Below are 24396 nucleotides of genomic sequence, written 5' to 3' on the forward strand. Positions count from 1 at the left end.
GAAAAGTACAGCAAGAAAGGACTAAAGAAACTTACGTATGAGCGGAATGTAATGTATTCCAACATAAATGGAGTGATATCGGGGATTTTAGAACTCAACGATTACTTGAGGGACAAGAACCCAGATATTGTGGGTCTTACTGAAACAAAACTGAGAGAGGAGAAGACCTGATGATGGTTGGAGAAGGAAATATAATGTTTGGAAAAGAAATAGAGTAGGTAAGATGGGAGGAGGAGTGATGTTGCTGGTTAAAAAGATATAAAGGTGGATCAAGTGAAAGAAGGTATGGGAAAGGCAGAAGTGCTAAAGATCAGAGCAGAAACTAATGAAGGAAAAAGAGGCACTACATAGTGGTGTACGTACCACCTAAGACAAATGCATGGTCAGTACAGGAATATGAAGAAATGATAAGTGATACAGGAACATGTCTGGAAGAAATGTTGGGTGGCTGTGAACGAACTATAATGATGGGAGATTTTAATTGTAAAGAGGTGTGTTGGGAGGACTGGTCAATGGAAGGATCAGAGACAACATGGGGAAATACACTATTGACACTGGCAATGGAAAATGTGTTAACTCAGTGGGTCAAAGAAGATACTAGGTTTGGAGGAGAGGGAGCATCGTCAAGACTGGACTTGGTCTTTAGTACAGAGCCAATGGTCATTGAGGAGATGAGGGTGGAGTGCCCTTTAGCAAAGAGTGATCATGCAGTTTTGGAGTTCAAGGTGATAGATGAAGAGAAATCTAGAAGAAATGAAGAATATAAAGTGGGAAGATGGAATTATGCCAAGACAGATTTTGGAAACCTAAAGAAATTCTTTCAAGAGACAAATTGGATGAAATTCAAGAGTGCTAAGGAGCAAATGAAAAGTGGAAGGAATTTATAAAATATACAAAGAAGGTGAGAAAAATTTGTACCAATAAGACAACATAGAGAAGTTGGAAAGCAGGACTGGTTTAACGATAGATGTGAAAAGGCTAGAACAAGAAAAGAGGATGCATGGAAGAGGTGGAGAAGGAAAAGACGGATTAAGCAGTGGGAAAGTTACAAAAGAGCAAGAAATGAATATGTGTTGATTAGAAGAGAAGAAAGAAAGAAACAAGAAAAGGATATAATTGATAAATGTAAAGACCAACCAAGGCTTTTTACAGACATGTGAACAACAACATCAAAAATAGAGAAAGTATTGAAAGTTTAGAAGTAAATGGAGTATGCAGTGAGGATCCCAGGAAATGGCAGAGGCTATGAATGGATGCTTTCGGAAGGTATTCACAAAGGAGACTGCTTTTGACAAACCACTGGTAATGGAACAGAAAGGGATTATGAAGGAGTTTCAAGTAACTGTGGAGGAGATCAAGAATATGATGGGGAGTTTAGAAGTGAGAAAAGCTGTGGGACCTGATGGGGTATCAGGATGGATTTTAAGAGAATGCAGGAGCAACTGGCAGAAAAAGTTTGTGAAGTAATTGATGCCTCATTAAGGGAAGGTGTAGTGCCCCAAGACTGGAAAAGAGCTAACATTGTCCCAATTTATAAATCAGGTAACAAGAGAGACCCATTGAACTATAGACCAGTGTCACTTACAAGTGTGGTAGCTAAGATGTGTGAGAGGGTGGTGAAGAATAGATGGACAGACTTCTTGGAGAAAATGACATACTTTGTGAGTGTCAATTTGGTTTTAGAAAAGGGCGTTCATGCACGACAAACCTGATATGTTACTATTCGAGGGTGATAGATGTAATACAGGAAAGAGATGGTTGGGCTGATGGAATATATCTGGATTTAAAAAAGGCCTTTGATAAGGTACCACACTGGAGACTGATCTGGAAACTTGAAATGGTAGGAGGAGTGCATGGCAGTTTACTAAAATGGATGGAAGACTTTTGGTAGGAAGAGAAATGAGAACAATAATTAAGGACAGACCATCAGAATGGGGCTTGGTGGAGAGTGGAGTTCCACAGGGATCAGTGTTGGCACCAGTAATGTTCGTGGTCTACATAAATGACATGGTGGATGGGGTGTCCAGTTATGTGAGCCTATTTGCAGACGATGCAAAATTGTTAAGAAAAGTGAGATGTGACAAAGATTGCGAACTACTCCAGGAAGACTTGGACAGAATATGGAAATGGAGCTGTACATGGCAAATGGAGTTCAACACGACAAAATGCAAGAAATTAGAGTTTGGCAAGAGTGAAAGAAGAATCAGGAGTATGTACAAGATAGGAAATGAAGACATAAAACCAGTCATGAAGAAAAAGACCTTGGGGTGACAATTACCAATGACCTATCGCCAGAGAGACATATAAACAAAATAATTGGAGAAGTATTGAACTTATTGAGGAACATAAGAGTGGCGTTCAGATATTTAGATGAAGAAATGATGAAGAAAATAATTACTGCAATGATAAGACCAAGGCTTGAATATGCAACAATACAGTGGGCTCCGAACTTAAAGAAACACATAAGGAAACTAGAGAAAGTACAGAGGGCTGCAACAAAATGGTGCCTGACTTAAGAGATTTGACTTATGAAGACAGACTGAAAAGAATGCAACTTCCGACCCTGGAAAACAGAAGAGAAAGGGGAGACCTGATAGCAATATACAGAGTGATGATTGGCATGGAAAAATGGATAGGGAAGATCTGTGTATGTGGAATGAAAGAATGTCGAGAGGGCATGGGAAAAACTAAAATGGCCACTTATAGGAGAGATGTGAAAAATATAGCTTCCCTCATAGAAGGGTGGAAGCATGGAATAGTTTAGACGTGGAAGTGGTCAACGCAAGGAATATTCATGATTTTAAGAAAAAGCTGGACATTAGTAGATATGGAGACGGGACAGTACGAGCATAGCTCTTTTCCCGTATGTTACAATTAGGTAAATACAATTAGGTAAATACACACAAAGAAATGATGAAGAAATTGATAAGTACTATAATACGAGTAAGACCCAGATTGGAATATGCAGGAGTAGTGTGGACCCCTCATAGAAAGAAACACATAAGGAAATTGGAGAGGCTACAAAAAATGGCTACAAGAATGGTCCCAGAACTTGAAGGGATGACATATGAGGAGAGACTAAAGGCTATGATCTACCAACCCTGGAACAAAGAAGGGAGAGAGGAGATCTGATACAAGTCTATAAATTGATCAACAGAATGGACCAAGTGGATAATGAGAAACTGATCCTGAGAGAAGAATATGACATCCGAAGCACAAGATCGCATAGTAAAAAGCTGAGAAAGGGAAGATGTCCGAGAGATATTAAAAAATATAGTTTCCCGCAGAGATGTATTGAGACATGGAACAGTTTAGATGAAGAAGTAGTGTCTGCAACGAGTGTGCACACTTTTAAAGTAAGATTGGATAAGTGTAGATATGGAGACAGGGCCACACGAGCATAAAGCCCAGGCCCTGTAAAACTACAACTAGGTAAATACAACTAGGTAAATACACACACACACACATCGGTAAGATTTGTGAGAGGGTGATAAAGAAATATTGGATACGGTTCCTGGAGGATCATAAGTTATTATCGGATCATCAATTTGACTTTAGGAAAGGGAGGTCATGTGTAACAAATCTACTGAGCTTTTATTCAAGAATGGTTGACAAAATACAAGAGAGAGAGGGATGGATGGACTGTGTATATTTGGATTTAAAGAAAGCTTTTGACAAGGTACCTCACATGAGACTGCTATGGAAATTAGAGATTTATGGAGGACTGAAAGGAAAAGTGTTAAAGTGGATGGAAAACTACTTGAGATGGAGGGAGATGAGAACGGTAATAAGGGATGCAAAGTCGGACTGGTTGGTGGTGGAGAGTGGAGTCCCACAAGGTTCAGTGCTGGCACCAATACTTTTCCTTGTATATATTAATGACATGCCAGAGGAGTAAACAGTTATATTAATTTGTTTGCGGATGATGCGAAGTTGTGTAGGTGTGTGAAGAGTGAAGAAGATTGTGAAATTTTACAGGCAGATCTAGATAAGATTTGGGAGTGGAGCAAGAGGTGGGAAATGGAATTTAATCTGAGCAAAAGTCATGTGATGGAGATGGGAAGAGTGGAAGACGGCCAAGAGGGTCATATAAGATGGGTGAAGAAGTAGTGTTGAAAAAGGTGGAAAAGGAAAAGGATTTGGGAGTGATAATACAAGACCATGGGCAGTTTGAGGCTCATATTGATAAGATGTTTGGAGAAATGTATAATTTGATAAGAAATATTGGATTAGCCTTTCATTATATGGATAAAGATATGATGAAGAAATTAATTAGTACAGTAATTAGACCAAGATTGGAATATGCTGGAGTGGTTTGGTCCCCTTATAAAAAGAAGCATATAAGGAAGTTGGAGAGATTGCAGAGAATGGCAACAAAAATGGTTCCGGAATTGGCAGAAATGACCTATGAGGAGAGATTAAAAGAAATGAATTTGCTTATCTTGGAACAAAGGAGAAAGAGGAGATTTAATACAGGTTTATAAACTGTTGAACGGACTAGATGAAGTGGATTATGAGCAAATGATGTTGAGAGAGGAAAACTTAAATAGAACTACGAGATCGCATAGTAAAAAGATAGCCAAGGGAATATGCTTGAAGGATGTGAAGAAATATAGTTTCCCACAAAGATGTGTGGAGGTGTGGAATGGTTTGAGTGAGGAGGTGGTGTCAGCAAGGAGTGTGCATAGTTTTAAAGGAAAGTTGGATGTGTGTAGATATGGAGACGGGGCCACACGAGTATGATACCCAGGCCCTGTAAAATTACAACTAGGTGAATACAACTAGGTGAATACACACACACAGAACAGTGGACATCTGGAATAGCTTAAGTGAAATAAGTGAAAGGGTGGTTACTGCAGCCACCATACACATCTTTAAAGACAAGCTAGATGCATAGCTATAGATATGGAGACAGGATAATGTGCCATGCTGTACAGCACAACTATAGGTAAATAAACACACACACACACACACACTGCCAATAATGTACTGTAGTACAGTACATATCTACTTCATCCACCTGTGACCCCGTTCAAGCTCCCTTGTATCCAACTTGAGTTATAAGTATATCATAGAGATATATGTATATTGTACATGTGCGATAACTATTTATAATTAGTGAGGCGACACACACACGTGTGTGTGTGTTCACTGTTTGATCTGCTAAAGTCTCTAACGAGACAGCCAGACGTTGCCCATTACGGTGCGATCTGAGAGCTCATTATGTGTGTGTGTGTGTCGACTCCCTAATTATAAATAGTTATCGCACATGTACAATATACATATATCTCTATGATATACTTATAACTCAAGTTGGATACAAGGGAGCTTGAACGGGGTCACAGGTGGATGAAGTAAATATGTACCGTACTACGGTACATTATTGGTAGTGTGTGTGTATTTACCTATTTACCTAGTTGTAGTTTTACAGGGCCTGGGCTTTATGCTCGTGTGGCCCCGTCTCCATATCTGCACTTATCCAATCTTACTTTAAAAGTGTGCACACTCGTTGCAGACACTACTTTGTGTGTGTGTGTGGGTGTTTCACTGTTTGATCTGATGCAGTCTCTGACGAGACAGCCAGACGTTACCCTACGGAACGAGCTCAGAACTCATTATTTCCGATCTTCGAATAGGCCTGCGACCAGGCACACACCACGCACCAGGACAACAAGGTCACAACTCCTCGATTTACATCCCGTACCTACTCAGTGCTAGGTGAACAGGATTGTGTGTGTGTGTGTGTGTGTGTAGGAAAGAACTCAAAGCAATTATTCAAATCGTGGCTCCGTTTGTTTACAAAGGCGTTAGTTTGCGGTTCACTCAATGGATGGCACTGTTATCCACTATTCTAGCGGTATCTGGCATCTTTACTGGCGACACGAATTTCTTATGGTGAATGGCAATCTTTCCAGTCTTGTTTTATCTATAATAGTCTTTGCCCAAATGTTGCCAAGCTTTATCATCACGCTCTCTATCCCAACTCTATCACCTTTGTTTATCTTTTTTAAATATTATTTGCCCTCCCTTTTAATGGCTTAAATGTTTATTATAATTTTACTTTAATATATATATATATATATATATATATATATATATATATATATATATATATATATATATATATATATATATATATATATATATATATATATATATATATATATATACACACAAAGTATATATATATATATATATATATATATATATATATATATATATATATATATATATATATATATATATATAAATGGAATAACACACACACACACACATTACACACACACACACCCACGGAGAGGCTGTTTCGTATATATATATATATATATATATATATATATATATATATATATATATATATATATATATATATATATATATATATATAATGGAATAACCTGAGGAAGCAACGATTTGCCATCAGTAAATGAATTTATTTATCCTTTATTTTAAGGTTAATTCCAACATTACTTAACATATATTCCGCCGAGGTGGGTTTAAAAGCTGGGCGCTGATTGGCTGCACCCTTCTCTCGCTAGCACCCACGGAGAGGCTGTTTCGTATGTCCAGTGAGAAATGTTTTTATTTTATATGCTATAACTCACTTCATATAAGGGCTAGACAGATTTGGTTAACACCATAAGACTCAGCAGTGACTGTACAATCAAGATGTATTGTAGAAAATTAACAAAAGAAAAAAAGATAATGGTATTATGACGAGTTGAACTGCGACGATTTCATAAAAATGTTTATATCATTTTGTTTTGCTCGTTATTTTCAAAGGATGTTCATTGAATGCTGAAATATATTATTGCATCATATAGGAAAAACTCTAATGAACACGATAGTGTTATCAGAATGCAGGTAAGCCTCCACTTAATGAAAACACATAGTCATTTGTAGCCTAATGTTACTTACGGCTTACGGCGAGCCGCTCCGTCGTAGTGTTGTTGGTGGTGGAGCGGCTCACTAAGCCACGGCGAGTAACATGTGGCTACAAATGACTGTGTTTTCATTAAGTGGAGATTTACCTGCATTCTGATAACACTATCGTGTTCATGAGAGTTTTTCCTATATGATGCAATAATATATTTCAGCATTCAATGAACATCCTTTGAAAATAACGAGCAAAACAAAACAGGATATAAACATTTTTATGAAATCGTCGCAGTTCAACTCGTCATAATACCATTATCTTTTTTTCTTTTGTTAATTTTCTACAATACATCTTGATTGTACAGTCACTGCTGAGTCTTATGGTGTTAACCAAATCTGGCTATCCCTTATATGAAATGAGTTATAGCATATAAAATAAAAACATTTCTCACTGGACATACGAGACACAGCCTCTCCGTGGGTGCTAGCGAGAGGGATGCAACCAATCTGCGCCCAGCTTTTAAACCCGCCTTGGTGCCAGAAATATAGTATAAGGTATAGCGGCCAGCCACTACAGCACCTACACAAACACAACCCAACACGGAAAAACTCTTACTCGCAGAAACAATCATTAGATACTCTATTCACCTCTCTCTTGGGGACCTACAAAAACAAACAGACCTAATGAACTCTCTCTTAAAACATAACGGCTGCCCCACAATATCCTTCCCACAACAGTACATAGAAAACAACAAACAACATTACCAACAAAAATACACCGAACAAATGGAAAAGACTCCTCCAACCACTTCACTCCTACCACAGGATTCTTCCTCCTCTGGTGACACCAGTCCGTGCTCACCACCGGCCCTCCTTATTGCCGAAGAGACATCTGGGGAACCGCAGCCCCAGAAGCCCTCTCCACCGGAACCTGCTCCAAACACCGACACTAACAGCAACTCCACAAACACCACCACCAACAACAACGCCACCGCCACTAACAACACCACCACTAACAACACCAACACCACAAAAAAAACAACCCTTGATACAAAGCGACACCTCCTTGTTCCACCCCAACCCTCCCCTCCCTCTACACGTACCGCGTTAAGAGAAAGGAAAAACATATAAAGAAATATGATAACAATTATGCAATTAAACTGTCGCGTCTTCTGGAATAACAGACACCTTATCTCAGAAGCCATCCGATCTACCGATCCAGACATTGTTCTCCTCAACCACACTGGTCTTCCTCCTAAACCCCTCAAACATTACGGCTACAATACACGATACACGATAGGAACGGTCTATGACGGCGTAGCCGTCATGGTTAAAAACAACATAAAACACGTACACATAACCGACTGGCCATCAGAACACTTCCTTGCAACCAAAATTCACACTCAGCACGGGCAATTCCTAGTTGCCACAACATATGCAAGACCAAACACTGGACTTCCTCTGAACAGTTTAACTAACCTTTTCAACAACACAAACATACCAGTCTACGTTTTAGCTGACCTCAACGCTACACACACAGCCTTTCGTCACAACAACAACAACAGACACGGACAAGAACTCCTCATGCTCACACAACTCAAACGCCTCCGGTTCCTTGGCCCAGATTTTCCTACCTGCTTCACCTATCATGGATCTGGCAGACCCGACCTCATCCTCTCCAACCGCCAGTCCTTACCCTTCCATCACCACATCTCCCACGGACCACCCTGTGGCTCAGACCACGTTCCCCTTATCCTGAAAATATCCTCCAACCCCATCTCTATTCCTTCCCACCCCATCCCTGATTACCGATCCACTAACTGGGAACATTTCAAGGAAACACTTGCAGACATACATCAAACACCACATCTCGAGGGCCTACCACACACACAGATAGACAGGGCCCTTGAGCGACTTCACAACGACATCATAACATCAGCCGACAGACACATCCCAAGAAAACACCACAAAATCCACATTGACTTCAGACCCTCTATCAGAACACAGAGACTACAAATATGTTACAAAACACGCTTTTTTCAAAACCACAGAGACACACACATCCTCCGCAGACACATCATAAACAGCTTGCTAGATGACCACAGCGCCCACTGGAGAACTATGGTCTCCTGTTTGGACGGAGCCCGCTGCCAAAACCCCATTCAGTTCTGGCACATTGTGCACAGGCTGAGGGATGCCAGCGGAGAGATTCGAGTATCTCCTAGTGGACGGCGCATCTCTGACCCAGCCCAGGTAGCCGACACATTCAAAACACACTGGCAAAACATCTTCCATCCTCACCCTCTCCCTGCCCACGGGCCCAGTGTCGAACACATCAACAACATCACAACACACGTACAACAACACTTAGAAAATACGCTGCCTCACAACACACCACAGCTAACACGCTTAGATCCAAACCACTATCTCACAACACCCTTTGAGGAGGAGGATGTCTCCAAGATGCTCAGGCACACCCCAAAACGGGCACCCGGGCCAACAGGCATAACCTGGCCAATGATAAAAAATCTTCCCCCAGAAATTATAACCAGTCTCACAAAAATTTTCAACGCCTCCCTTTCCTCCGGGTACTTCCCAAAACCATTCAAAATTTCTAACATAACACTCATCCCAAAGCCCGGCAAAAATTTACATCTCCCTGAAAATTATCGCCCCATAAGCTTGCTGGAAATACTCGGTAAATCTTTCGAGCGGTTAATTAATCAAAGGTTAAGATCATACCTCGAAAGCAACGAAATGCTGGGTCCCCAGCAATTCGGCTTTCGTAGTAATGCTTCAACCGAAGACGCCCTTAATAGTATTATCACATATTTAGATGGAAACTCGTCCTATTATAAATCTGCACTAGTGACAAAAGACGTGAAAAAAGCTTTCGATACAGTCTGGCGCACAGGATTGAAATACAAAATTTGCAATAACTTTGATCTGCCCCCCCTAACCCAAAAAATCCTGTGCAGTTTCTTGGACGAGCGAGAAACTAGAATCAGACACCAGGGCGTCTTCTCCGCTTATTTCTCCCCCCAGGCCGGAGTCCCACAAGGCTCCGTACTCTCTCCCACCCTCTACAACATGTATACCGCCGACCTACCCCGTCCCACCCACAATGATTCCTTAACAATTCAATATGCAGACGATGTAACACAATTGGCGCGCGCCAGAACGTTAGATCGCCTTACTGACAAAATTCAAGAAGAGTTAACAACCACAAGCTTATGGGAGCTAGAATGGCGCATCCACTCCCATCCAGAAAAATCTAAGGTTACCTACTTTAACAACAAATCCAAACAGCCCTGCCAAATTTCACTATAAAAACTTTCCAAACCCAGTACCTATCCCAATAAGCAAAGTCAACACTGTCCTTGGCCTCACCATCGACAATCACCTTAGATTTCATATCCATATAAGTAAAAAAGTCGCCATTGCCTCAGGGGCCCTGAGCAACTTGGAACGTTTTCGCGACAGTACTTCTAAGCTGAAACTTCACCTTTATAAAGCTTTTATTCTTCCTCTAATAACATACTGCCCTCTTGCCTTGTCTCTCTCAGCCCCTTCCAATCTTCTAAAACTACAAAAGGTCCAGAACCGAGCAGTTCGTTTCGCACTTGGAACGAAGTGGTTCGATTTCCGGACCTCTTCATCTCTTCATGAGGAGTCCAACATCCTACCACTAAACATCACACTCTACAACAGAATAAACAAACAACTAAACACGTTTCCAGACAGACACACAGACACATACAACTTCCTGAAAAACCTTCCACGACCACACAGACGTCTACCCCACACCACCCTCCTTGACCCCACAGATGAACCTCCTGATCCTATCTACAGATAACGGACTCCTCTTCCCCTCTTTCATCATCCCCCATCTCACCTTTCTTTCTCTCCCTCTTACTAACTAACTCCTACTCCTATCCATCCTCCCTATCACTTCTTCACTAACAAACCTTATTTTATTTTCTCTCCATCCATCCTCCTTTCACTTCCTTTCACACTCTCCCTCTCACTTATCTTTACTACTAACAGTACCACTCCAGGTGTCAGAGTGGCATCACCCACACCCCCATCACATGTCCCTTCCTACGGGAGTGGGCCCGCGTGCCAACGCCTAGTGGTGTTTTCATATTTTTGTCTTATGGCTTTGTATTCATCTTTTGTTTTATGCATTATTTTTCCGTCTCGCAGCCTAGGCTTTAAGGGGCACCGGACCACCTCCAAGGGTCGGGGACAGCATTACCGCTCCTCCCAGTGACGGCACGGCATGGGGCCCCGGCCGTCTGCATGACGTTCCGGTAGTGGCACCCCCTGTGTCTGTTACTGCGGAGCGGCCAGTACTGATGGAAGGTACTGTGAACGCACAAAACGCGGGAACATTTTCATCACCTCCACAGAGGTAGTTGGGAGCGGCCAATGCTGGGCGAATGACGAGAACAACCGCACCTCCCTCTGACGGCGCGGCAATGGGGCCCCCGGCCGTCTACATGACGTTCCGGCAGCGGCACCCCCGCGTCTGTTATGGAGGGCCAGTACTGATGGAAGGTACTGTGAACGCACAAAACGCGGGAACATTTTCATCACCTCCACAGAGGACGCGGAACTGTTCGGTCATCTCGCCGTCACGTCATCCACCCTCACAAACAAACCATCTCCATCCAATTGACATTTTTAATCCTTTACTTATATCCATAGCAGGTTGATATCCCCAGAACAGGGTGATACTCCAGGACCGGACCACTCCAGGCGGACACCACCAAACACCAATATCCACTCATCACATGCATTTAATCACAAATAAAATATTCATAACCCCCCTCACCAACCTCGCTAATAAAGTTAAAACATATCCTACAACTCCAAATCACCAATTCTACTACTATCCGTGGTTCGGAACCCACGTAAAACTGTAGGTCCCTCCGCTATACGGAAGTACTTCTCACCCCATCCTCTCTATGTGTCATCCTTTCCCCTTCTACTATCACGTACTTCACTCTTCCTGCTTCACGGTGTTTGTTGTTTGCACTGAAAACGAGAGGGTTTGGCTGCCACTTCCGTGTGGGTGCGTCGCCCTCGTCCGTGGCATTGGCGGTCCTTTGCTCTTGCGTGCTCGGTAGTAATGCGCTCTGCTTGGCTCCCCCTGGTCTGGTGCCGGCCTCCCTTGCCGCGTCCATCTCTTCTATAAAGAACTTCTATAATAGACGTAGCGCTCAGTAACCACAAAAGTCCATCTTGCGCCTGGGTCAAGCCCCAGTGACTTTACCCTCTTACTGAAGCTCCCTTCTTATCACCCATCTATTCTTCTTCTGTCCCCACTTCCCCCTCCCCATTTTTCCTTTTCTGATTCTGTTCTGTTCTTCAAACTTACCATTGTTTACCAACACATGGCCATGGCGAGTCACACACAACACTGGATCGTCGAAGCCCGAAAACAACAACAACAACACACAACACTTCAGAAATCAAGGAATGAGAGGCTTCACTCAGTAGCAGTGTGGCTACCTACTGTTAACTATCTTTCTCTTGAGGGAGTGGGATGAACCACCCCTGTGTCTAGACGCAGTGTACTTGTAAATGTATCTTTAAGTACTGATGCCGAGGTAGCTGTGCGACTGATACAGGATAACCTATTATTTATGTTATGTTATGTTATGTTATGACGCGCCCTTGGCTCTCAAGAACCTAACCTAACCTAACCTAACCTAGGGAGTGGATTTGCCTAGACCGCACCCAATATCAGCATGTGCAGCGACTCGTGACGCCTCTAATTGAAAAACGGGGCACCAACATGAGGCAGCCTGTCAGTTCTGGGAAGCGGTTGATGCTCACTTTAAGATGCCTTGCAACAGGTGAGAATGTCATTCTTATTATAAAATTTTGAGCCAGCTCAAATGTCATGAAATAGATAAATACACGGTAAATCTTACCAATATCCCCTCCTTATAAATTCTTATGTCATCCCTCCCCAGTCCCAGCAAGCTTGGGGACCTGTGGGGAATCGGGGGTTTTAGGGGGGGAGGCATATTTGAGTGATATATGGACTTTGAAAAATCTAGGGAAATTTCCCCAAATGTTCGAAAATATCCCTAAATATAGGGACGTTTTACATAACCCTCCCTCCTGCAACACTAACCTAACCCTAACATAAACTAACCTAACGTAACCTAACCTCCCCGGCGGACCACCCCTACAACACTAACCTAACTCTAACCTAAACCTAACCTAACTGGGGGGTGCACCCCCCCAACCCCACTACAACACTAACCTATAGTCTGACCGGGCTTAATTTACGGCTGTGGTGGGGCGAGGGTAACTCTACAGTGCTGCCACGTTTCCCCAAAATGCGATGTGAAATGGAAGTTATTTTTGTACAAGGCATCGCAAATACCATCAATTCAGATGTATAAAATTTTGACTTGTATATATAGATGGTTGAATTAACAGTAACCATCATATGCATAAAAAAACTATATAGTACCATACAAACATGGCATACATATTCAATAGTGTTGGTGATATCAACTGTAATAACTTATAATGGTACTTAGCGTATGTTTAGGGTGCGTAATAATATCAGCGTTACAGATATAAGATAATGAGCATGGAAAAAAGAAATAATCTATTATCCAAAGTAAAAAAAAAAAAAATGTAGAAGTCTTGTGAGTCGCGGCAATATTGATGAACCCAGCCTCACTTTGTAGTACCAGATGTTACTATAATTATAAGATAAAATGCTCACATTTACTGGCTTTTACCGTAATTTCAAGACATAATCGCATTCATAATTTGTAAGTCCAAGCTAATGTGTAGTTTCTATTTTTACAAAATAGTAGGTACATGTCAATACCTAAGTGAAAAAAAAAAAAAAGCATTGTGAGCGGCAACTCTTCCACACCCAGCTGGTGGCCTTGACACATTGCTGGTGGCGACGTGACTGACCTCGTGCCACTCACTTCCTTATTGTTCTTTGCACAGACAGTATGGCACCCCATTCAACCCATTCCTCACATTTACACAGCCAGGCTAAAGAAATGGTCTTCCATGTAAGGCAATATTTTCAAGAGGAGAAGGATAAGGGAGCTGTTCTCCATGGCCTGTCAAAGGTTGTGTCTCGCACTGCTGTAGCAACAAAGCTTAGCGAAAGCACAGTAGAAAAAATTTCGAAAGTAGCAAGAGAAAATGAAGAAAATCAATGTCCCCAGTTTTACTCACCAAAGAAGAGGAAACGTGCAACACCGGTCTCTGATTTCTTTGATAACTTCAATGAAGGAGTCTTGCTAAGGACTGTACTCGGTTTTTACGAGAGAAAGGAAATTCCCACCCTGGACAAGATTTATGCAGCTGTTAAATCTGATCTCTCGTATCGTGGCAGCCGTGAAATATTAAGAACAGTACTGAAGAGAATCGGGTTTCGATATGGAAAGGTTGATGGACGAAGATTCTTAATGGAAAAAGATGATGTCACACATGCAAGGTTGATTTTCTTGCACGAAATGAAGAAACAGAAGTTCAGGGAAAAGCATCATCTACTTGGATGAAACCTGGATTAACCAAAATTACTCATTGTCCAAATGCTAGGTAGACAGCACGGCAGAGAAGGCCACGGGAGTGATGGTGCCCATGGGGAAGGGTTCCCGCTTGATTTTGCTGCACGCAGGAACGAGAGATGGATTTGTCCCTGGAGCAACCCTCGTTTTCCAAGCAAAGAATGCTGGTGATTACCATGAGCAAATGAATGCGGACACCTTTGAGAAGTGGTTTAAGTCCCAACTACTGCCCAACATTCCATCCTCTTCAGTCATAGTGATGGATAATGCATCCTATCACTCAAGGAAAGTGGATAAGCCACCAACTACTGCAAACAAGAAAGCAGAGATCCAAGAATGGCTGGAGAAGAAGGGTGTTGCAGTGCCAGACGGTCTACTTAAGACTCAACTCCTGCATCTTGTCACTCGCCACACTGCAGCCGCTGACACACAATATGTCATTGATAAGACTGCCTCAAAACATGGCCATAAGGTTGTATGCTTACCCCCATACCACTGCAACTATAACCCAATATAACTTATTTGGACACAGGTTAAAGGGTATGTGGCAAAGAGAAACACCTTTAAGATTGCAGACCTGAAGCCACTCGTCCAGGAGAGTCTCAACAGCATCACGGCAGACAACTGGAAAAATGCTGTGAGACACTGTGAGGGATTACAAGTGAATGATGAACAGAGAGATATGGTGATTGACCATTATCTCGACTCATTCACAATCACTCTCTCATCTGGTGAAGAGTCGTCATAACTCTTTTATGATATACAGAGGAATAGGACTACTGGGGACACCTCTTTAAAAAAAAAAAAAAAAAAGCACAAGACAAATACCTCATGGGTGGTGTGGAAAAATTGTCAAATTTAATTATATATATATATATATATATATATATATATATATATATATATATATATATATATATATATATATATATATATATACAGTAAAGTCCCGGGTTATGTCGGTCTCGAGTTCCGTCAAACTCGCACTTACATCAGTCCACTATAAGACAATTTAAGATTTAAAAAATGGAAAAATTCTAAATCGTAAAGCGCGGAGTTTATTGTTATTGTTGGCCGCCAGGCGTCACTAGTGGTTATTCACCACACCGCCCACCTCATCCTTGAATACAATAACACTCTACGTATCTCAATTCCACCACACTGTCGCCCCTGGCAAGAGTGTTCCTACATCTGCGTTTGCTGACTATCTTAGTATCTTGCTCAATGGCACCAAAAAGAAAACTCCTGAGTGATAGCAGTGATGCTAAGAAAAGGAAAACCATTACGCTACAAGAAAAAGTGGAAATAATTAAAAGACATGAGAAGGGAGGCAGCAGCTGTGTGTAAGGGAGTGAAGAAGAAAATGGGAAGCCCGTTACCATGACAACGGGGAGGTTGACGACCTTGAGGGCTCACGCACCTATCACAACAATAACAACTCCAGAGCCTTCGCCTGGACCACACGACACTCGCAGCTCACTTGCACCGTCTGCGCTTGTCTGCTGATCCCTATTGCCCTTTCCTATTGCATTTCCTGCCCCGCTGCCCACGCTTCTACTCCCACCGCACTGCACTACGCTCCCAGCTGTCCGCCCTGGGCGTCACAACATTCGACCTGCCTACCCTCCTGGCGGCCTCAGGCGTCCACCCCTCTGGCAACATGCAGTCCTTCGCGTTCGCGGCCCTAATCAACAACAAAAACAAGCTTGTGTTTCATATTTCTACATACTTGTAAATAATATAACAATATAACCTTTTACTTATATAACGCTTCTACTCCTACCGCACTCCAAAAAGCTCCCAGCTGTCCGCCCTGGGCGTCACAACATTCGACCTGCCCACCCTCCTAGCGGCCTCAGGCCGCCCCTCTCGGCAACCTGCAGTCCTTTAAGTTCGTGGCCCTAATCAATATATTCCTACATAGTTGTAAATAATATACCAATATAACAATATAACCTTTTACTTACCTGAATAACCATAAAAAAATATTGGTTGAAAACTCGATAATATGCTTTGAAAGTACAAAAACTCGAGTTACGTACAAAATCGACTTACGTCATGTTTCAGGAACGTAACTCTGACGTAACTCGGGACCTTATATATATATATATATATATATATATATATATATATATATATATATATATATATATATATATATATATATATATATATATATATATATATATATATATATATATATATATATATATATATATATATATATATATATATATATATATATATATATATATATATATATATATATATATATATATATAATTATAAATGACTGAGAGAGAGAGAGAGAGAGAGAGAGAGAGAAACAGTAGTGAAAACGTGGCAACACTGTACAGAGACTCTCGCCCCCCTATGGCCGTAAATTAAGGCTGGTCAGACTATAACCCTAACATAAATCTAACCTAACATAACCTTGCTTTGGGGCAGCTTCCCTTCCCCCATACCGGTTCTCTTATAGCTTCACACAATATGCCTTACACCAATTCCCCTCCTCACAATACCTTAACGAAAGGATGAAAGTCCTGGCTGGTCCTCTTCTCGATAGTACACTGAATTGCATCACAGGAGCAATGATTTCCCAGTAATCAAATTCACAACCTTTACAGCTAATGTCATTGGTGGCCATGGCTGAACTGCGCACACAGATGTCCTTGTGCACCTGTCTGTCCAGATGTGCCCCGCCTACGAATACATATAGTAAATTTACATTGGCGCAGGTCGTGGTGTTAAGAGGTGGTGGCATGTCATTGGACAAAAGAACTATAGACACAATAAGAATCCTATTCAGCAGTTACCCTCAAACCCCAGCTAGAAGCAAATGCAAGTCAGTGTACTGCTCATTTCTGAGTGTGATGGAGCTCCGTGGCTCGCCACAGCTTGCTGGACTTAGAGAAAACTCGCCGAACACCGCACATTTGAAGATTTGTGTACGACACTAAGGCCGTCCTCCAAATAAAACCACAAGAAACGTACTGTGCATTAAATATGAGTATTTTACTGCTTCGTTAGGAGATCCTATTGGTAAGATTATCCAAATACACAAGTACCTAAAGAAATGTTTATTTAAAGTGTGAGATTTCAAGAGCAAATATCTTGCAGGTAAACTTAGCAGAAAATGTACCAGTAATGTTGATTAGTTTAGGGATGAAGGCAGTAAACTTAAGGGTTAAGATTGTGTGGATACACTTCGTTGAAACTAATAACTATTAATGCTAGGATAGTCTGAGATTATTAGCCATTCACAAAATATTGATTTATATTTTATTAGGTTTGTCTTATTCTGACATACTAGTTATACAAAAGAAAAACTTGTCCCAAAGACATTTGTGCCTTTAACAAAAGGATATTACCACACATTTTTGCCACATAAACTCATAACACATTCTTTCTGAATTGATTTTGACGTGAAAAGTTTGGGAACCCCTTGGCTAAATACCCAAATAAGTTTTTGGTGTTGGATTTAATATTTTCACCTCATTGGAGTTTGGTTAGGTTAGGTTTTGTTAGCACAGATGAAGTTTAATTAAATTGTTGGTTGTGACGAAAGTATTTTCCTGAGTTTGTTAATTTATGGACCGTTATTATCTTTGTCAGGTGAGATGCAGAAATCCCTGGCTTACCAGTTTCCAGTAAGTCGCAACCTGGTATGCAGGATCATCCCAGAGGTGTGTCAGGCGATTTACCAAGTTTTAAAACCAACATACCTGAAGATGCCCAGCACCACAGAAGAATGGCAGCAAATTGCTAGCAATTATTACTGGCAATGGCTGTTCCCAATGTGCTTAGGGGCCCTGGATGGTAAAAGAATACTTATTCAAAAACCATCTAATACAGGGTCTCAGTTCTATGATTACAAAGGTCATTTCAGCATGATACTTTTAGCTCTGACTACAAACTCATTTATGTAGATGTTGGAGCTTGTGGCAGGGCAAGTGATGGAGGAGTTTGGAACAAGTGTTCTCTGAAAAGGGCTTTAGAAATGGAAGACAATGTCCTTAATATACCCCCGAGTAACAACACCCTTCCCTTTTCTGATAAACAATGTCCTTATGTTCTGGTAGGAGATGATGCTTTTCCTCTTCAATCCAACTTAATGAAACCTTATCCAGGAAGACAGTTAACTGATGAAAATAGAATATTCAATTATCGCCTTTCACGAGCCCGTAGAACATCAGAAAATGCTTTTGGAATTATGGCTTCACGTTTTCAAGTATTTAGATCACCCATCAGAACATCTCTTACCACAACTAAGGACATTGCACTTGCTGATGTCACATTGCATAACTACCTAAGAGTTAGCTCCAAGCAGTCGTATGTGCCAGCAGACATGGTAGACAGGGAGGATGTGCATAATCTTAACTTCCATCAATGTCAGTGGCACCAGCATCCTCCTGAGGCACTTGAAAGGCTGCCATTGCTAGCCAGAGGCCATACACGGGAGGCCAAGGAAGTCAGGGATACATTTAGAGACTATTTTAATAATGAAGGTAGTGTACCCTGGCAAGATAGGATGTGCTTCCTACATTAGGCTGTGTGTTTGTTGCGTATGTGTATATGTACGTGTTTTATGTATATATATGTGAACACAAGTTACAGAAATAAAAGATTTAATTTTAAAAACTTTTTATTAAATCTAATTAATTAGAGACATCCTACAAATTATTAGCTATTTTGGCTTTCCTGATGACCTCAATTACACTATTCATGACCTCCATTCCAACATCATGTTGAATAAAAGAAGGGAGGCCACTAATAAGGTCATCGATAATGTAGCAAATATTATTGGAGAATGTGCGGGGTGGTGGTGGTGGCTGGGTCGTCATCCTCATTGCAAATTCAAGGCTTTATCATAAGCCTTTGCTCTTCTGTTTCTCTTCGTACATGGTGATAACTTGTCATCTAGGGATTCTTGCACTGAAATGCTTGATGCCAAGCTTGTCAGCGCAGGCGATGGAGTCTCAAAACCTCCATCATTGTTACTAGCAGTGTCATTAACAGCAGCTGCAGTACCATCTTTGTGAAAAATGATATCCCCAAAGTCATCTACGAGGACACCTTCTGCCACAGAGATAGAAGGCTGTTCATCTACAGTACTGATATCCTGTGAACAGAAAAACTGTCCATCTGTAAGTAGTATTTTTGAGAGGAAGGTAAATGACTTGAATACATATGTTAATGAAATACTATAGATGATACTGATAACATAAAGGAAATACTGAGTAAGCCTGCCCTATAGTCTGTTCCAGCTATGAAATCCATTCTAGGTGTGGTAGATTCTGGAATTCCCATGAGTGTGGAGTTGCCTGTTCAACCATTAGGTATCACCTTAGAATTATTGTCTGCCTACCTGCCTATCCACAAGCCTCCTCTCTCTCTCTCTCTCTCATATATATATATATATATATATATATATATATATATATATATATATATATATATATATATATATATATATATACACACACACACACACACACACACACACACACACACACACACACACACTCCGCGCTCCTTGGAGAGCGGACGTGCCTCCTGCGCAGAACGGCATCTAACTAACACTCCACACGCTAAGCAATGTGCTTGAGTGAGAATAGTTATTGCTATTGAGGCGACCAGAGCGAGTGAACGAGTGTACAGAGTGAACGTAGCCTGGTGGCGTGTACATGGGAGTGATCGGAGGTGTGAGAACCTCCACACTCCAAACGACAGAGCGGGAACCACACAAAGGCCAGCCATAGCAGCCGCCAACGCATCCCACCACACACACGTAGCTACCAGGCCTGGCCCCCAGTGACCACACACCCACATGCTCCCAGGAAGAGTAAGAAAAATGGATAGACCGGTAAGAAATAAATTACCAAATTCAAAATATGTTGATGAGGCCCAGGAGCAAAGCCGAAAGTGGCCAGTCAAAGCATGAGTCCATCTTCAACAGGGCAACATTGCAAGGTAGATTGGTAATGTTGGAGAAGAGATTTGAGGAGTTGGTGAAGGAATTAAAAGTTCAGAGGAGTGAGGAGGAGCAGGATAGAGAATTCGCAAGGCTTTGAAGGAAAGAGTTAAGAGACTGGAGGAAAATGAAAACGATTGGTGGATGAGAATGCACACTTGAGAGTGGAGGTTGAAAAATACAAGAGATGGTTGGAGGAGAAAATGGAGAGTAGTAAAGGAGAAAGATGACTTTAAGGAAATGATTAGTGAGCAGAATGAAAGGTTTGAAAGGGAATGGGAACTGAAGAAAACACAATGGACTGAGTCGAGGGAAGCAGAGATGGTTGGATTACAAGAAATAATTAAAGATCAGTTGAAGGAAGACAAAAAAGAAAGGTCCAAGGAACTGGTTAATGTAATGAAGAATAAGGAAACATTGATAAGGGAAATAGCAGAAAAGAAGAAGAGTGTGTTAATATTTGGGATGAAAGAACAAAATATAACATATAAGCCTAAGAGAATTAAGGAAGAATTAAAAACGGTAAGAGATCTGTTCAAAAATCTAAATGATGATGAAAAAAGACCTACAAGAAGAAGTGGAAGAGATCCATAGACTGGGTCCGTATAAGGAGGAGTGAGCAGACCGATTAAAGTAGTACTGAAGTCACAACAATCTGCGGAGGATATCCTATATAGAACATCAAAGTTAAGAGAGATAGAAGGTTGTAAAGAGGTGTTTGTGAGAAAGAATAGAAATGAGGAAGAGAGAAGATATAAGGAATTGGTGGAAGAGGCGAGAAGGAAAAATGATGAGCGGTCTGAGGAGGAAAGAGAAAGTTTTTGGAGAGTTATAGGAGAGAGTCAGAAAGTGGTATGTGGAAAGAAGGAATATGGAGGAACCCCTAGAGGAGCAGTGGGTGGACCGTAATGTATACTAATATAGATGGGATACTGTCAAGTAGATTGGAATTGCAAGACTATATGATAGTGGAGAAGCCTGATATAGTGTGTTTGACTGAGACAAAATTGCATGAAAAACAAAGATAAATTTGGATAATAAATATAATATATGGAGAAAGGATAGAGAGTAAAGGTGGAGGAGGAGTTATGATTATGACGAAGAAATAAATAAATGTGGATAAGGTTTGGTATGGGAAGAACAACACAGAAGTGATAAGCATAAGGATAAAAAGTGATGGAAAAGAATTAATAATCATGGTGACCTATGTACCTCCTAAAACAAATTCTCGGACATTAAGGGAATATGACAATATGATCAAGGATACTTTACAGAGTTTGGAAAGTGTATTATCTGGAAAAAGAAAGGTGATACTAGTAGGAGATTTTAATTGTAAGGAGGTGGATTGGGAAAATCTAGTAAGTGGTGTTGGAGAAGAAGCATGGGGAGAGAGATAGATTTCTTAATCTAATGATGGAAAATATGATGGAACAGAGGGTGAAGGAAAATACTAGATATAGAGGAGATGATGAACCGGCTAGACTGGATTTGGTGTTAACAAGAGAAGTGTACCTATGTGGAGATATGTGGCTTGGAAAAGATGGAAAAAGAGCAGGAATATACTAAATAAGGAGAATTATAGAGTGGCGAGAAATGAGTATGTGAGGGTAAGGAGGGAGGAAGAGAGAAAATTTGAAAAAGATATTGTAGACAACAGTAAGGAACATCCAAAATTGTTTTACAGGTTCATAAATGGTAAACTTAAAACGAGAGAGTCCATTGAAAGATTAAAAGGAGAGCAAGGGATAGTAGATGACCCTAAGAATATAGCGGAATTGCTAAATAATAGGTTTCAGCAAGTATTTACTGAAGAAACAATGTTTGTAAAGCCTCAGAATGTACAAGGAAATGTGCACATGGATGACATTAAGATACCTAAAAGGAGTTATATAAAATGTTGGAGGAACTTAAAGATGATAAAGCGATGGGACCAGATGAAGTTTCAGGAAAATTATTGAAGGAGTGTAGAGAAGAATTGATTGATCCATTATATGATATTATAAGGTGTTCATTAGAAACAGGGAAGTACCAGTAGAGTGGAAGAGAGCTGAAGTGGTGCCCATTTATAAGGGAGGCAGTAAGGAAGAGCCTCTTAACTATAGACCTGTGTCTCTAACAAGTGTGGTCGGTAAGATTTGTGAGAGGGTGATAAAGAAATATTGGATACGGTTCCTGGAGGATCATAAGTTATTATCGGATCATCAATTTGGCTTCAGGAAAGGGAGGTCATGTGTAACAAATCTACTGAGCTTTTATTCAAGAGTGGTTGACAAAATACAAGAGAGAGAGGATGGATGGACTGTGTATATTTGGATTTAAAGAAAGCTTTTGACAAGGTACCTCACATGAGACTGTTATGGAAATTAGAGATTTATGGAGGACTGAAAGGAAAAGTGTTAAAGTGGATGGAAAACTACTTGAGATGGAGGGAGATGAGAACGGTAATAAGGGATGCAAAGTCGGACTGGTTGGTGGTGGAGAGTGGAGTCCCACAAGGCTCAGTGCTGGCACCAATACTTTTCCTTGTATATATTAATGACATGCCAGAGGAGTAAACAGTTATATTAATTTGTTTGGATGATGCGAAGTTGTGTAGGTGTGTGAAGAGTGAAGAAGATTGTGAAATTTTACAGGCAGACCTGGATAAGATTTGGGAGTGGAGCAAGAGGTGGCAAATGGAATTTAATCTGAGCAAAAGTCATGTGATGGAGATGGGGAAGAGTGGAAGACGGCCAAGAGGGTCATATATATAAGATGGGTGAAGAAGTAGTGTTGAAAAAGGTGGAAAAGGAAAAGGATTTGGGAGTGATAATACAAGACCATGGGCAGTTTGAGGCTCATATTGATAAGATGTTTGGAGAAACGTATAATTTGATAGAAAATATTGGATTAGCCTTCCATTATATGGATAAAGATATGATGAAGAAATTAATTAGTACAGTAATTAGACCAAGATTGGAATATGCTGGAGTGGTTTGGTCCCCTTATAAAAAGAAGCATATAAGGAAGTTGGAGAGATTGCAGAGAATGGCAACAAAAATGGTTCTGGAATTGGCAGAAATGACCTATGAGGAGAGATTAAAAGAAATGAATTTGCCTACCTTGGAACAAAGAAGAGAAAGAGGAGATTTAATACAGGTTTATAAACTGTTGAACGGACTGGATGAAGTGGATAATGAGCAAATGATGTTGAGAGAGGAAAACTTAAATAGAACTACAAGATCGCATAGTAAAAAGATAGCCAAGGGAATATGCTTGAAGGATGTGAAGAAATATAGTTTCCACAAAGATGTGTGGAGGTGTGGAATGGTTTGAGTGAGGAGGTGGTGTCAGCGAGGAGTGTGCATAGTTTTAAAGGAAAGTTGGATGTGTGTAGATATGGAGACGGGCCACACGAGTATGATACCCAGGCCCTGTAAAATTACAACTAGGTGAATACAACTAGGTGAATACACACACACACACACACACAGAGTGGACGTGCCTCCTTGCTCAGAGTGTGAATTAACACTCCACACGCTAAACAATGTGCTTGGAGTGAGAATCACTAGTACAAAAGGGCAAAGAGTGAGTGAAGAGTGTACAGAGTGAACATAGCCTGGTGGAGTGTACATAATAGCGATGGAGGTGTTGGAGCCTCTGTGACAGGAGGAAAAACGAACAAGGGCCAGATAAACAGCCGAACACATAACACACACAAAAGGTACCATGGCTGCCAGTGCACAACCACACACACCACAGGAAGAATGAAATGAAATGGATAGACCTGTAAGGAATAAGTTACCAAATATGCCGATGAGGCCCAGGGAGCAAAACCAAAAGTATCCATACAAAACATGAGTCCATCTTTAACAGGAGCAACAATGCAAGGAAGATTGGTTATGCTAGAGAAGAAATTTGAGGAGTTGGTGAAGGAATTAAAAGTTCAGAGGAGTGAGGAGGAGCAGGATAGAGAATTCCGCAAGGCTTTGAAGGAAAGAGTTA

The 24396-nt window shown here is 41.0% G+C and overlaps 1 protein-coding gene across 1 annotated transcript; it reads left to right on the plus strand.

The window, feature by feature from the left end:
• Window positions 1–12225: 12225 nt before the first annotated feature.
• LOC123517062 lies at window positions 12226–19830 on the plus strand. The gene is made up of 2 exons (XM_045276891.1): window positions 12226–12740; window positions 18054–19830. The coding sequence occupies exons 1-2, from the start codon at window positions 12680–12682 to the stop codon at window positions 18365–18367; spliced, it is 375 nt and encodes a 124-aa protein (XP_045132826.1). The 5' UTR covers window positions 12226–12679; the 3' UTR covers window positions 18368–19830.
• The last annotated feature ends 4566 nt before the right edge of the window (window positions 19831–24396 follow it).

The sequence above is a fragment of the Portunus trituberculatus genome, chromosome 41, assembly GCF_017591435.1.
Source record: "Portunus trituberculatus isolate SZX2019 chromosome 41, ASM1759143v1, whole genome shotgun sequence".
NCBI lineage: Eukaryota > Metazoa > Arthropoda > Malacostraca > Decapoda > Portunidae > Portunus > Portunus trituberculatus.